The sequence below is a fragment of the Leopardus geoffroyi genome, chromosome C3 (assembly GCF_018350155.1).
Source record: "Leopardus geoffroyi isolate Oge1 chromosome C3, O.geoffroyi_Oge1_pat1.0, whole genome shotgun sequence".
In the NCBI taxonomy this organism is placed as follows: Eukaryota; Metazoa; Chordata; class Mammalia; order Carnivora; family Felidae; genus Leopardus; species Leopardus geoffroyi.
Genome location: NC_059338.1, coordinates 80,246,360 through 80,258,308, shown reverse-complemented (window position 1 = coordinate 80,258,308; position 11,949 = coordinate 80,246,360). Strand labels below are relative to the sequence as shown.

Below are 11,949 nucleotides of genomic sequence, written 5' to 3'. Positions count from 1 at the left end.
GAAGTGTACAGAGACCCTCCACCCTGTCCGCACGCCCCAAAGCCTTGCCTCGACATCTGAGTCAGACGGCCTTGGGGGTGCGGCTTCGAGAAGGCGCCCGGCAGAGTTCCGGCTCTGTGCCTGCGGTGCTCAGAAGCCCAAGGGGGCTCTGCACAGAGTTCACGTCCCCCATGGCTGCTCCCAGCCATGACCCAGCAGGTACACCCCAGTGGCCCAGCTTCCTGGGGCACACGGGACATTGCTTATGGACTCCTCCCTAGCGGCCTTGCCAGACTTTCCTCAGACCCAGCTGTGGTCAAGGACGCACCCACCTCTCCTGTCCTGGTTGCAGTCCTGCCATCCCCCAGGTGTTTCCTCCAAGGACGTCGGCGGTCTGGGCATCCGTTTCCCAGAGGACCCAGACCAAGGCACCACTCCCGCCTCTTTGAGACTAGGCGTGCGGGCGGAGGCCTCAAGCACAGACGGGGGCGCCTGGGTGGCTCAGTCGATTCAGCGCCCGACTCTTGGTTTTGGCTCAGGTCGTGATCCCATGGTTCGTGAGTTCGAGCCCCAAGTCAAGCTCTATGCTGTCAGGGCAGAGCCCGCTTGGGATTCTCTCCCTCCCTCCCTCTTTGCCCCTCCCCTGTTCGTGCTCTCTCTCTCTCCCTCTCTCAAAATAAACAAACTTAAAAAAATTAAAAAACAAAACAAAACAACAAAAAACAGACCTCCCCCCCCCCCCCCCCCCCCCCCCCCCCCGCAGCGCCTGGACCAAAACCTGGTGAATTTGTTGGCTGGGTAGCGTAGAATCGTGGTGGTCACACACTCACCCCTGCAAAGTCGGGGCTGCAGGTATGGGACATTTAAATACACACGTGCATGTATATGTTTGCACTTCAACTCTCTATGGCTCTAATTTTTTTTAAAAAATGTTTAACATTTATTTATTTTTGAGAGAGGGAGAGTGTGTGTGCAACTTTCTATGGCTCTGATTTTTTAAAAAAATTTTTAACGTTTATTTATTTTTGAGAGAGAGACACAGAGAGTGTGTGTGTGCAAAGGTGTGCACGGAGAAGTGGCAGAGAGACGGAGACAGAGGCGCCAAAGTGGGGCCATGCTGACAGCAAAGAGCCTGATGTGGGGCTCGAACTCATGAACCGGGAGATTGTGACCTAACCGACTGAGCCTCCCAGGTGCCCCAACTATGGCTTTAATTTTTTTTTAATGTTTATTTATTTCTGAGCGAGGGAGAGAGAGACAGAGTATGGACAGGAAAGAGGCAGAGAGAGAGAGAGGGAGACACGGAATCAGAAGCAGGCTCCAGGCCCCGAGCTGTCAGCACAGAGCCTGACATGGGGCTCGAACCCACAAGCCGAGAGATCATGACCTGAGCCCAAGTCGGACACTTAACTGACGGAGCCACCCAGGTGCCCTGATGTGATCTCATTTTAAAGGATAGGGAAGAGACTGAAAAGCTATAGAATATTTCATAGTTTTATCATAAAAAATGACGGACACCAAGGCCATAGTTGGAATTTGAACAAGACAGTCAGGGTCTGGGTACAGGTGGAGCCACTGGCCCTGGGGACCCAAATCACGACAAAATGGCTTTAATGAGGGAAAAAAAAAAAAAATCATCCGCGAAGGAGCTAAATTATCAATAGCAGCCCGTCAACTTCTGGAAGTGGGAGTGCTCCTTTGTCGTGCAGGGAAGGTCTGGGGCGGAGCTCGGGAGCACCCAGAGCTGAAGGAGAGCTTTGGGGTCCTCCATGAAGTGCCTACCCTATAACGGGTGCTCACCGATTTCCGGGGAGCACGCAGATCTCTGCGTGTCCTCTAACTCGGGTCACGGTCGAGACCAATTCTCAATAATGTTGACACCCTCACTACCGTGTTTGGAAGGGAACCTTGCAGAGGGAGGCTCAGCGTGTTGGTCCCCAGTTTACCCGAACATGAGGAGGGAAGGAAGAAATGGCTGGGTAAACGGGTGACGGCAGTCACTCGGGAGCCAGAGCAGTCGTAGGAAGGAAAGAAAGAGGTGGGGGGCTTCGAGAGCCGCACCAATGTGCAAACGAGAAAGGAGGGAGCCGGAAGTCTCGGAATCGTCACCACGACTCCACGTGAACTGGAAATGAGTGCCCGGGCTGCCAGGGAGCTTGCTCGGATGTCTTCAGGCTCTGGTGGCGTGGGACCCCGGTGCGGGGTGGAGGTGCCTTTGCAGCAGACACACCTACACAGGGGTGTTTCCTGTCGCATGTGGAGAGGACTGACACACTCCGAGGAAACGAGCGAAACACGGGCCAGCAGCCGGCGAGCAAAGGCAAGACGAGATGTACCATCAGGGGGAGGAATGGTTGAGTGGCCACCCTGCCTTGTGCTCTCCCTGGATCTCCTCCTCATCGCCCATCCCGCACCTCATGCACCGGGCAAGGTCCTCAAATATCAGCTGAATTAAATCTGTGGCCCGTCATTACTGTTTGACTTCCATCCCTCCCAGGCAAGAGGATAAAAGTAGTAACAAGCAAATAAGATGACATTTGACAACACTCCCCAGTGTTCATGTTAATTACATAACAAGCCAGAAATTCGGTGGAAAATACCGTTACTCACCGCCGTGAGGGGCCATCAGCATACTCAGGAGAAGCACGATCATAGCGCGAGGGCAAAGGAGGGGCTGAGGCATCCAGGGAACAGCCTCCTGAGAGAGAAGTCGGTGGAAGATGATGAGTACGCTTTCGGAAATCCCAGGAAGTAAGAACGCCCACGAGCTCTTTGTCCCCATAGCGCATTGAGGTAGGAGAAAGCCCTAGGAGGGTTTCTGTCCCAGCTTCGCCACTAACCAGCATCAACTAATGACATTCAGCAGATCACCTTCTCTCCCTGAGAGTCAGTTCATCCATCTGCAAAATGGAATCTGAACCCGGGCTCCTTGAGGCCACAGATCTGGTGTCATTTATTCATTTTCCCCATGGTCCCTTATTGTGTTGCGGCAGGCACATCGCAAGGATCCCAGAATGCAAAGTGAGCGAAAACCGCTCCTTATCTGTGAGTTGTTCACAGAATAATAGGGAAGGGAGGCAGCTGAACAAGGGCTATAGTTTGACTTTTGTAGACAGAGCTGTAAATAATCCATATATTGGGCTACCGGGGCATTCTGAGTATATACCTTCAGTAGTCTGACTTTGAACCTTACCAACGCTTGACATAGGAATAAATTTGGCAACCACAAGGTGGCGCTGCCTGCCAACAAACGGTGCTTTCCTGAGGGACTATTTCTTCCTTCCCCATGGCTCCTGAGCGATTTGAACGCCTGGTTGCTGTCCTAGCGTTCAAGAGACCATGCCTCAGGGACTGCCATGGGGGTCGTGGCAAGGGGGCAGAGTCCAAGAACTGACCGCATTTCAATCATAGCGCCCCGTGATCTGAGCAAGTCAACAAATATTTACCTTCAGTAGGCACTTAGTGCAAACAGGTCAACCATGTATTTAATGGGGAAGGAAAAACATTAAAGACCAGAGGGATTTTAGATAATTTTAACTCCCTGGGAACATAACTCCTTCAAGAATGTCAGATGGATGGTTGACTTGTGCATAGAACAGAGTGTGAATGATAGCACAGTGTGATCGTGCTACCCCAGGGGCAACCACATGGCTGCTGGGTGGGGTTGTACATGTTGTGCACTGGGCAAGGGTGTCGCACTGAGGGGCACATAGGGGCTGAAATGCATCCAGTGTTCAACTCCCAAGTTTGCCCTCTGCCGGGCTGCATCAGCCTGGAGGAAAGAGCACTTTCTACAGTTTGTCCTCCCAGAGACAAAGGCTGTCCCATGTCCTGGTGGCCCTACAAATGGACCCAGGGCCACAGTGGGCCACTCTACCTTGTGGGCAGGGATTTGTACTGTGGAAGGTGTCCCAAAGGAGAAAACATTGGTAGGTCCTGAGATCGTTACTCTGTGGACCTTCCCCAGGGCCTAGCATAGCCTCTAGTAGCTATAGAATAAATGTTTGTGGAACGACTGCGGAGGGCAGAACGTGAGTTCTTGGAGATTCCCACTGAGCTCAAGCATCTTCTAAGACTCTGGTTATTATCTGATGGACAGAATGCTCTGCTTTAACCTTTTGTAGCCACATAAATTCCTACAGCAGGTTAACGTTACAGGTTGGACCAGCTCTCTGATCGTTCCTGCGGAGATTTGGGTCTGAATGTCTCCTTGTCAAGGCCAAGAAACCAGGCTGAAACTTCAGGGCGAGGCCTGGGATGTCTCCAGATGGAAAGTGGCCACCCTGGAAACTCTGTGGGTGAACAGCTGAAGGCATTCTAGAAGGTCATACCCACTGAAGTCATACCCACAAGACTGAGGCTGATGTCATCACCTGGTACATTTGGTATCCTTGCCACCACAAGGAGAGCATGCTAGGAGGTCTTGCGGTGGGGTCCCCTCCCTCAAGAAAGGGAAAAAAAGCCTCAAGGCAACCTGGCTATATGTGACAACATCCTTCATGACCTTGTAACATGAGACCATTTAATCAAACTGCATGTTTGCGTGTTACCATATATGGGGGACAAAGAAGCAGAAAACACATTTAAAAAAACGACTCCAGGTGGCGTTCTGGGCTCAGTTCTTCGGGTACAAACCCAGATGAACCGTTTCCTGGGGGAAGAAAAAGCCTCGGTGTCACGACCCTCTGTGCGAGAATCCTGAGACAGTCGGAGCTTGGAGAAGGTCGTTCAACTCTCTTTACAGATGAGATCATTGAGCCCCTGAGACTGGCAACTTATGGTCACAATGTCCCACTTCCCATGAGCTGGGAAGTGCTCATGATAATAACATTGTCACTTATGAGGCTATTGTGAGGGCTGAATGAGCTGATCCATGCAGGGCAGTGACAACAGTGCCTGACGGAGAGAAGTGGCTGGAAAACATTAGTAATTACAGCCACTGTGTCTGGCACACAGGAAAGACTCAGTAAACAGCAGCTGTTACGATAAAGGCCCCTCTGCCCTGTTTGAGTGGAAGCCCCGCCCCCCGTCTGGTGAAATGAAGCAGGTGGTCAGTTTCGTGTAGCGCCTGCTGTCCCTTTTCTCCTAGGACACTCACTTCCGGGAGGCGATTCCCCTGGGTTGTCCTGCCGCTCAGAGGAGACAGGCTGAGGGTGATGCTCATTGGAATTACAGAGACCTCTACTGGATTTTCAAGCATGTAACTATTAGAAGGGAAAGGAACAAAAGTGACCTTATTACAGACAAAATCTTGGCTCAGCTCCAATGTGTCTTTTTTAAAGTCGGGAGGGGGGCGGAAAGGGAGTCGTTGTTTAACGGGCACAGAGTTTCAGTTGGGGAAGATGAGGAAGTTCTGGAGAGGGATGGTGGTGAGGGTCGCACAGCAGCGTGAATGTACGTAACTTAAAAATAGTTACAATGGTAAATTTTAGGTTGTGTGTATTTTGCCGCAATTAGAAGCAAAGTAAGTTATAAACTTTAGGACCTTAATCCCTTTATTTATTTATCTATTGTTTTAAGAAGGCCCCACGCCTAATGGGGGACTTGAACTCATGACCCTGAGATCCAGAGTCACATGCTCGGACTGAGCCAGCCAGGCGCCCTGTGGACCTTATTCCTTTAAACACTACCTTCCATTACCGGGTCATTCTTTGTGTCATGGGCCCCACCACGCGTGCGCCTTAGACTGGCATATAGAGATTTGACTAGCACACGCCTCACTTCCTTTCTTTTTTTTCTTTTAAATGTTTTACTTGTTTTTGAGAGAGAGAGAGCGTGAGTAGGGGAGGGGCAGAGAGAGAGAGAGAGAGGGAGGGACAGAGGATGCAAAGCAGGTTCTGTGCCGATGGGGCTCGAACTCACGAAGCACTAGATCATGACTTGAGCCAACCTCAGAACCTCAACCGACGGAGCCAGCCAGGCGCCCCACGCCTCACTTGCCGTGCAGGGACCTGAGGCTCAGAGACGTCCGGTGAGGCCACAGTCCCCTTTGCCAGGAGGCACCACTGCAGGGGGTGCCACCACCAGGCACAATATTCGGTCCGAGGCCAGACCCGCCCGACAGTGCCATCCTGATCGCGGAACCCCCAACAGACAAGCGGGCTCGCGATCATTCGCGGTAGGACTGTCGTGACTTTTGGGAGCACCCGCTTGGGAGGCCCTTCGGAGTGGCCAGCCACTGGCTGGCGTGCAGTGTGACGCTGTAGTTGGCAATCCCGAGCCGAGAGCCAAGCAAGGGGAACCTGGGTGCCAGCCGGAGGGGACAGCACGCGCTCAGCCCTGAGCCATGGGGAGTGAGACCCGAATGCGGGGCGTGCCCCTCGGGGTCTGCAGGTGGGCGAGCACAGGGCCACTGCGGAAGTCAGCAGCCTTCTGTGGGTCGAGCCAGGTGCCTCGGGGGTGGGGCTGTGTCCACCTTCAGGAAGAGCTGCCTCTTCCTCATTTACCCAAGGAGGCCTCCGGGGCCGACGGTAAACACTCACTGTCCTTGGGGAAATGAGGGCTCCCCTGGCCTTGCCTCGGGCCCTGGCTCCTGAAGACTGACTCCAAGGCACTGTGGGAAGTGTCTAAGAGCAAGACCTGTCTAGCTGGCCAGGCCTGGGGTGGGCTCGGCCTTTTATATGTTGAGCATCCTGAGCCAGGCACTGACGCTGCTTGGAACTCGTTTCCCTGGGCACTAAAATGCCCATAAGGGGGTTCTTCATCCGGGTATCTTGAGGGTTAGACGGGGCACCGTGCCTGGTGTAGGCCAAGTGCTCGGTAAGTCTGGCCCCTTTCCACACCAGGTGCCCTGGGGAGAGACATGGGCGCACACAGGTTTGCACGCCCCTCGCCGATGGGATGCAGTGTCCCCAGGGACACGCAACAGGTGCTGTCCCTCTGACGTTGCATCTTTTCGCACAAGGGCTCAGGGTGACCCGATTCCCAGCGACGTCCTGGCGTAGCACCCAGGTCTCAGGTGCCCCTTGAGAGCACCCCCACCCTCCCTCTCTTCTGCCATCCATTTCTCCCCCCCTCCAACCTGTCATCCTTCTCTCTCCCTCCCTCCTCCTTCCCTCCCTTCCGCCCTCTTCGGCTCCCTACCCCTCAGGGGAAAGGGGGTGCGTACCTCGAAGGTCCCACTTAGAAGCAGCTGGATGAACGATGCTCGACTTTGAACAAGATGGAGACCGAGTCCTTTATATCCCAAGGGAAGACCCTTAGTCACGTGATCCCTCCTCCCCCCCCCCCCCCCCACTCCTCACGGGGAGAGGACAGCTTTTCTCGCAGGTTGGCAGGTGGGAGGCCTCTGAGGGGGACGGGGACATCATAACGCTCTGCCTTGGAGCAGGTGAGGCTCCATATTAAGAGGCCCGTCTTGAGCCCCAGAGGAGAACCAGGCTGTAATCAGAGAACAATAGCTGCCCTGTTCCACACCCCTACCTCACCTCCAAGGCCTGGGGGCCCAGGGATTGTGTCTCGGGGTCATCAGGGGGACTCTGGGGGATGAAAGGCTGATGAAATTCACATGGGCTCTCCTGACAAAGAAGGGCAGGCTTTGTCTGGTCTAGTGAATTCCCCAACAAGGGGATCTCTGGGGGATTCTTCTTATATATTCCTGACCTCAAGGCCCGGGAATTTGATGCCTCTTTCCTTAAGGGGTTTCCTGCCCCAGCTGTGGGGTGGGGTGAGATGGGGCTTGATAGACACGCTAGGATCGGGTACCAGCCCTGCCTCCTCCCTAGCAGCGGGACAGTGACCTGTCGCTGCTCGGATGCGGCTCCCGCCTGCATTTCGTGGGGAGAACCCTGCCTTGGAAAACAAGTGCTTATCGAGCGCTGTTATGGGCCGTACGTGTTTTTATGGGATTTTTGCCCCTGTCGTTTTCACAACAGCACCACGGCAGCGGACCCCGGCGAATCCTACGCTCAGGATGGTCACGACAGCAGGGACTCCACTTCCCAGACTGGACAGCCCATGTCGAGGCGGGGGCATCTATCTGAGCTCACGGTGATGGGATCATTCTGGGTGGGCAGGCTAGCCCGCTGAGAGCCCTCCGAGCTGTTCCCCTGACCCTCCCTGCTGGGCTCATCCGACGATTCGATCTGGGGTCGCTGAGCCTTGGTGGAACCCACCGGAGGGCTTCTGCAGATAATTAGTTGCTCGTGTGCCTTAAAGATTTGTTTATAGATCATTAGTTATTGTTCAGTGTCTCGTGAGCACTGACGATGAACGGAGCTGCCCCAATCCTTTCCCACCAGCACAGAAGACGCCTCATCTCTAAACTCTTAAGTCAACAGGCAGCATGGCTCAGTGCCGAAATTTCTCCCTTCCCTCCCCCCTCCTCCTCCCTTCCCCCTTCCCTGTCTGCTGCCTGTTTAGCTTGTATTCATGAATATGAGTTTAGCTTGGGCGTGAATGAGACAGACAGAAATGCACCTGTGCCTTTGCCCCTGGGAAGAATCCTGTTTAGTGATGTTATACGTGTAACGGATGCTACACCTGTAACTCCTTCATCAGCGGGCAGTCACGGCCCCACCTTTTTTACCTCATCAGTGAACCCCTGGTGGCCACATAGGCACAAATTATTAAGAACTCTAGTGTGGCAGCACCCCCAAGGCCTCCTCGTTGCCCTAAGCATCCCCCAAATCAGGACTTATTCAGCTCGGGGGAGGGTCAAACCTCCCCTTAACCTCTAGGAGACCATGGACTCTGGACTCAGCTCTGTTCAGTTGCTCTTGGGTCCTGTTTTCCTTCTGTCATTGCCCCTGTTGTGGCAGATGGGGTGACTCTAGAAAACTGGTCCTGTGTGGTCCTCTGAGCCTTTGTCTTTACTTCAAGTTCAGATCCCTGCACGGGCCTTAGAGGTCCTCCACATGTGGGCTTTTCTAAGTTAGTCATGCTCGTGGGGCACCTGGGGGGCTCAGTCCGTTAAGTGGCTGACTCTTGATTTTGGCTCAGATCGTGATCTCACGGTTCGTGAGTTCGAGCCCTGCTGTTAGTGCGGAGCCTGCTTGGGATTCTCTCTCTCTCTCTGTCTCTCTCTCTCTCTGCCTCACCCCTGCTTGCGTGCTCTCTCTCCTTCTCAAAATAAATAAATAAACTTTAAATGTTTTTTTAATGTTTTATTTATTTTTGAGACAGAGAGAGACAGAGTGTGAGCAGGGGAGGGGCAGAGAGAGAGCGAGACACAGAATCCGAACCAGGCTCCAGGCTCCGAGCTGTCAGCACAGAGACCGACGTGGGGCTCGAACTCACAAACCGTGAGCTCATGACCTGAGCCGAAGTCGGACGCTCAACCGACTGAGCCACCCAGGCGCCCCTAAACAAACTTTAAACGATAGTCATGCTCAGTCATAATCCCCAAGATGTGGGATGGCTGGGCACCCTCCGGTTTCCCCCACAGACAAATAGCCAGGGTGTTGGGACCAAGTCTTTAGTCCCACCTTCCCTGATGATAAATTACTCTTTGGGGGAAACTCTGGGAGACTTTCTTGGCCACAGATCCTTGATTAGTAATATCAACTTTATCCATTCGAGAAGGTCTGGTCAGGTCAACCCCCACCTGATGAATCGTGCTCATTTTTTGGTTCCTATCCAGGTATGGTCCCTTTGCCCTAGGAGATTTCCCGTGTCCTCCTCAGCTTTGCAAACGAGAGGGCCCTTTGCAGGCCCCCAGAGTCGTGATGGCAGGTGTAGTTCATGAGCTTGGCATTTGCATAACTTTGAGGGCCTCCCAAGTGTTCCAGAGGTTAAAACTAAATCTTTTCTGCGCGTGATGAGAGGAGGGAAGTCTCTTCCTGAAGTTCAAGTTCTACCTTTCTGAGAGCCTTGTTGTCCACAGGTAGTCGGGGCAAGGGCACTCAAGTGTCTACCAATGGGGGGAAATCGTTTCTACTTGGACTGTGAATGGAGTAACTTTTCTCACCAAAGGGCAGGCATGGGTCAGAGAGGGTGGGACACCAATGCCCGGGCCGCATGTTAACATGAAAGACTGGAGCTCTGGGCACAGCAGTGAGGGAGCACGGGGTCCACACGGGCCATTGGAAAGAGCAAGTCTGCTCAGTAATGCTCTGCATGGGGACTTGGCACTCACAGGGGTGTTTGCAGCTACTGCGGCCTGGGGAGAAATTAAAAGGGACTGGAACCGATACAGGGACACCTTAGCCCGTGGGTGCCTGGGAAAGGGTTGACTCAGCAGGGCTACGGCATTGAACCCTGCATCTTCCAAAGAAAAGTCCAGCCCTGAACAGCTCCTGGGGGTTAACCTCTGAACCCTCACCTGACAAGAGTGTCCGTAAACCTGGAGCTTTGGGTCATGCCAGATGCTCCAAGCTAACAATACAACTTATAGCAGGGGCCTTGGGTCACGGCGTGTCGGCTTGACCTGTGGAGAGCCCGAAGACAGAGTAAGTTCATGCCTCTAGGCTGATCCCCAATTAAAGCCCTGGACTCCATGGCTCGGGTGAGCTTTTCTGGTTGATGATACTCCATACGTGTTGTCACACGGCATTGCTGGAAGGATTAAGTGGTGCCCGTGCAACTTCACCGGAGAGGGCAACGGGAAGCTGATGTCTGGCCTCTCCCGGGCCCTGTCCCCTGCACCTTTTACCTTTGCTGACTTTACTCTCTAGGCTTTCTCTGTAATAAGAAGGAAATGTGAGCATAAAAGCTGTTCTGGCTCCGGGAGTCCTATTAGTGAGTCACAGAACCTGAGACCCCCAAATACAGCGGGACCCACAGATGAGAAATCGACACAAGACATCAACAACAGAAAAGCCACACTTCCTCCGGGGGAAGGTTCTCATCACCTGCTATTTAGGGGCATGGAGAATTATCGGGATCCCATGGTCAGCGAGTCTGATTACTTGTATATAATGAAGCGTGGGTTCGTGGTGTAGAGAAATCCTATGTGACTCTCTCCAGGGTATGGGCTCCCCTTTCCTTATTTATCATGTTGTCTTCCTAAAATCCCAAGTGTAAGTCACTCTGGGTACTGTGTCAGAGTCTCAGGGCCTGGACTCATTTGTTCTGGCTGCTGTGATACCCCTCAACCCATTTCTCCCGTCTCAGGATCTCCGTAAGCATCACGGGGGATTCTTGACCGTGGATTTAGGTTTCAGGGCAGCTCTAACACTTGGCCTTCCCCCTTCACAGGGTTCACAGGAAAGAAAGAATTGCTACTTCCCCAAAGAACCTCTTTCAGTTAATTGATGATCTAGCTGGAGCCTGGCGAATTCTTCACATCCAGCCAACTTGGGCCAGGGGCCAGGGTGAAGGGATGTCGTCCAGTTTATCGTTAGGTCCCATCATCTTTTCAAGGCCTCACACGGACTGGCAGATATTCTGGAGGCATTTTTGTTTTAAGGCTGGAAGAGAAGAAGAAGAAGAGGGAATTCAAGGTACTGAGAAAGAAGGAAACGCTACAGAGGCATAAACTCTGGTCCCACAGTGATGGCCCAGGCTCCTGGGGAGGGTGGGGGGGGGGCAAGGGTGTGACAGGGCAGTGGGTGGGGACTCAGGAGTCTGTGTCAGAGAGGAAGGAAGTGGGCCAGACGCCCTGCCGGTTGGCAGCGAAGTCGAGAAGGGGACAGCTCTCCAGTCTCCACTCTCCGCCTGGTGATGGCTTCAGGTTACCCAGCTGTATCTACCTCGTGTCCCCAGTTTGCAAAAAGCTACTCTAAACTCATTAACATGTTGTTCCCTAGATGGAATATGTTGTTCGTGTGGAGATTTTCATGCGGCAAGAGCGAAAGAAGAACTATTCGACTATAAGTAACGACCAAGATTTCCTGCTCCCCCTGCCCACCCCCGGGTGAAGGGATTTGGACTACTGAGCCCCCCACCCCCACCCCACCCCACCTCCACCCCAAATCTTGGCTCTTGTGCTGCAGCATAAAGGCAATGCAAGTCCCATGTGGTTCCACGACTTTTAGGAGGCCAGAGTCCTTCGACTTGATAGTCCAGGTAGATGGCTAAACCGTCACCTGG

At 53.3% G+C, this 11,949-nt stretch overlaps 1 protein-coding gene across 1 annotated transcript in view; it reads right to left on the bottom strand.

The window, feature by feature from the left end:
* Positions 1-9,238: 9,238 nt before the first annotated feature.
* Positions 9,239-11,949, bottom strand: part of HHLA1 (HERV-H LTR-associating 1) — a 37,128-nt gene continuing 34,417 nt past the window's right edge. Inside the window, exon 16 of the mRNA XM_045456148.1 lies at positions 9,239-11,327. Within this exon, the coding sequence (XP_045312104.1) occupies positions 11,284-11,327 (44 nt within the window). The 3' untranslated portion in view covers positions 9,239-11,283. The remainder of the gene's footprint in view (positions 11,328-11,949) is intronic.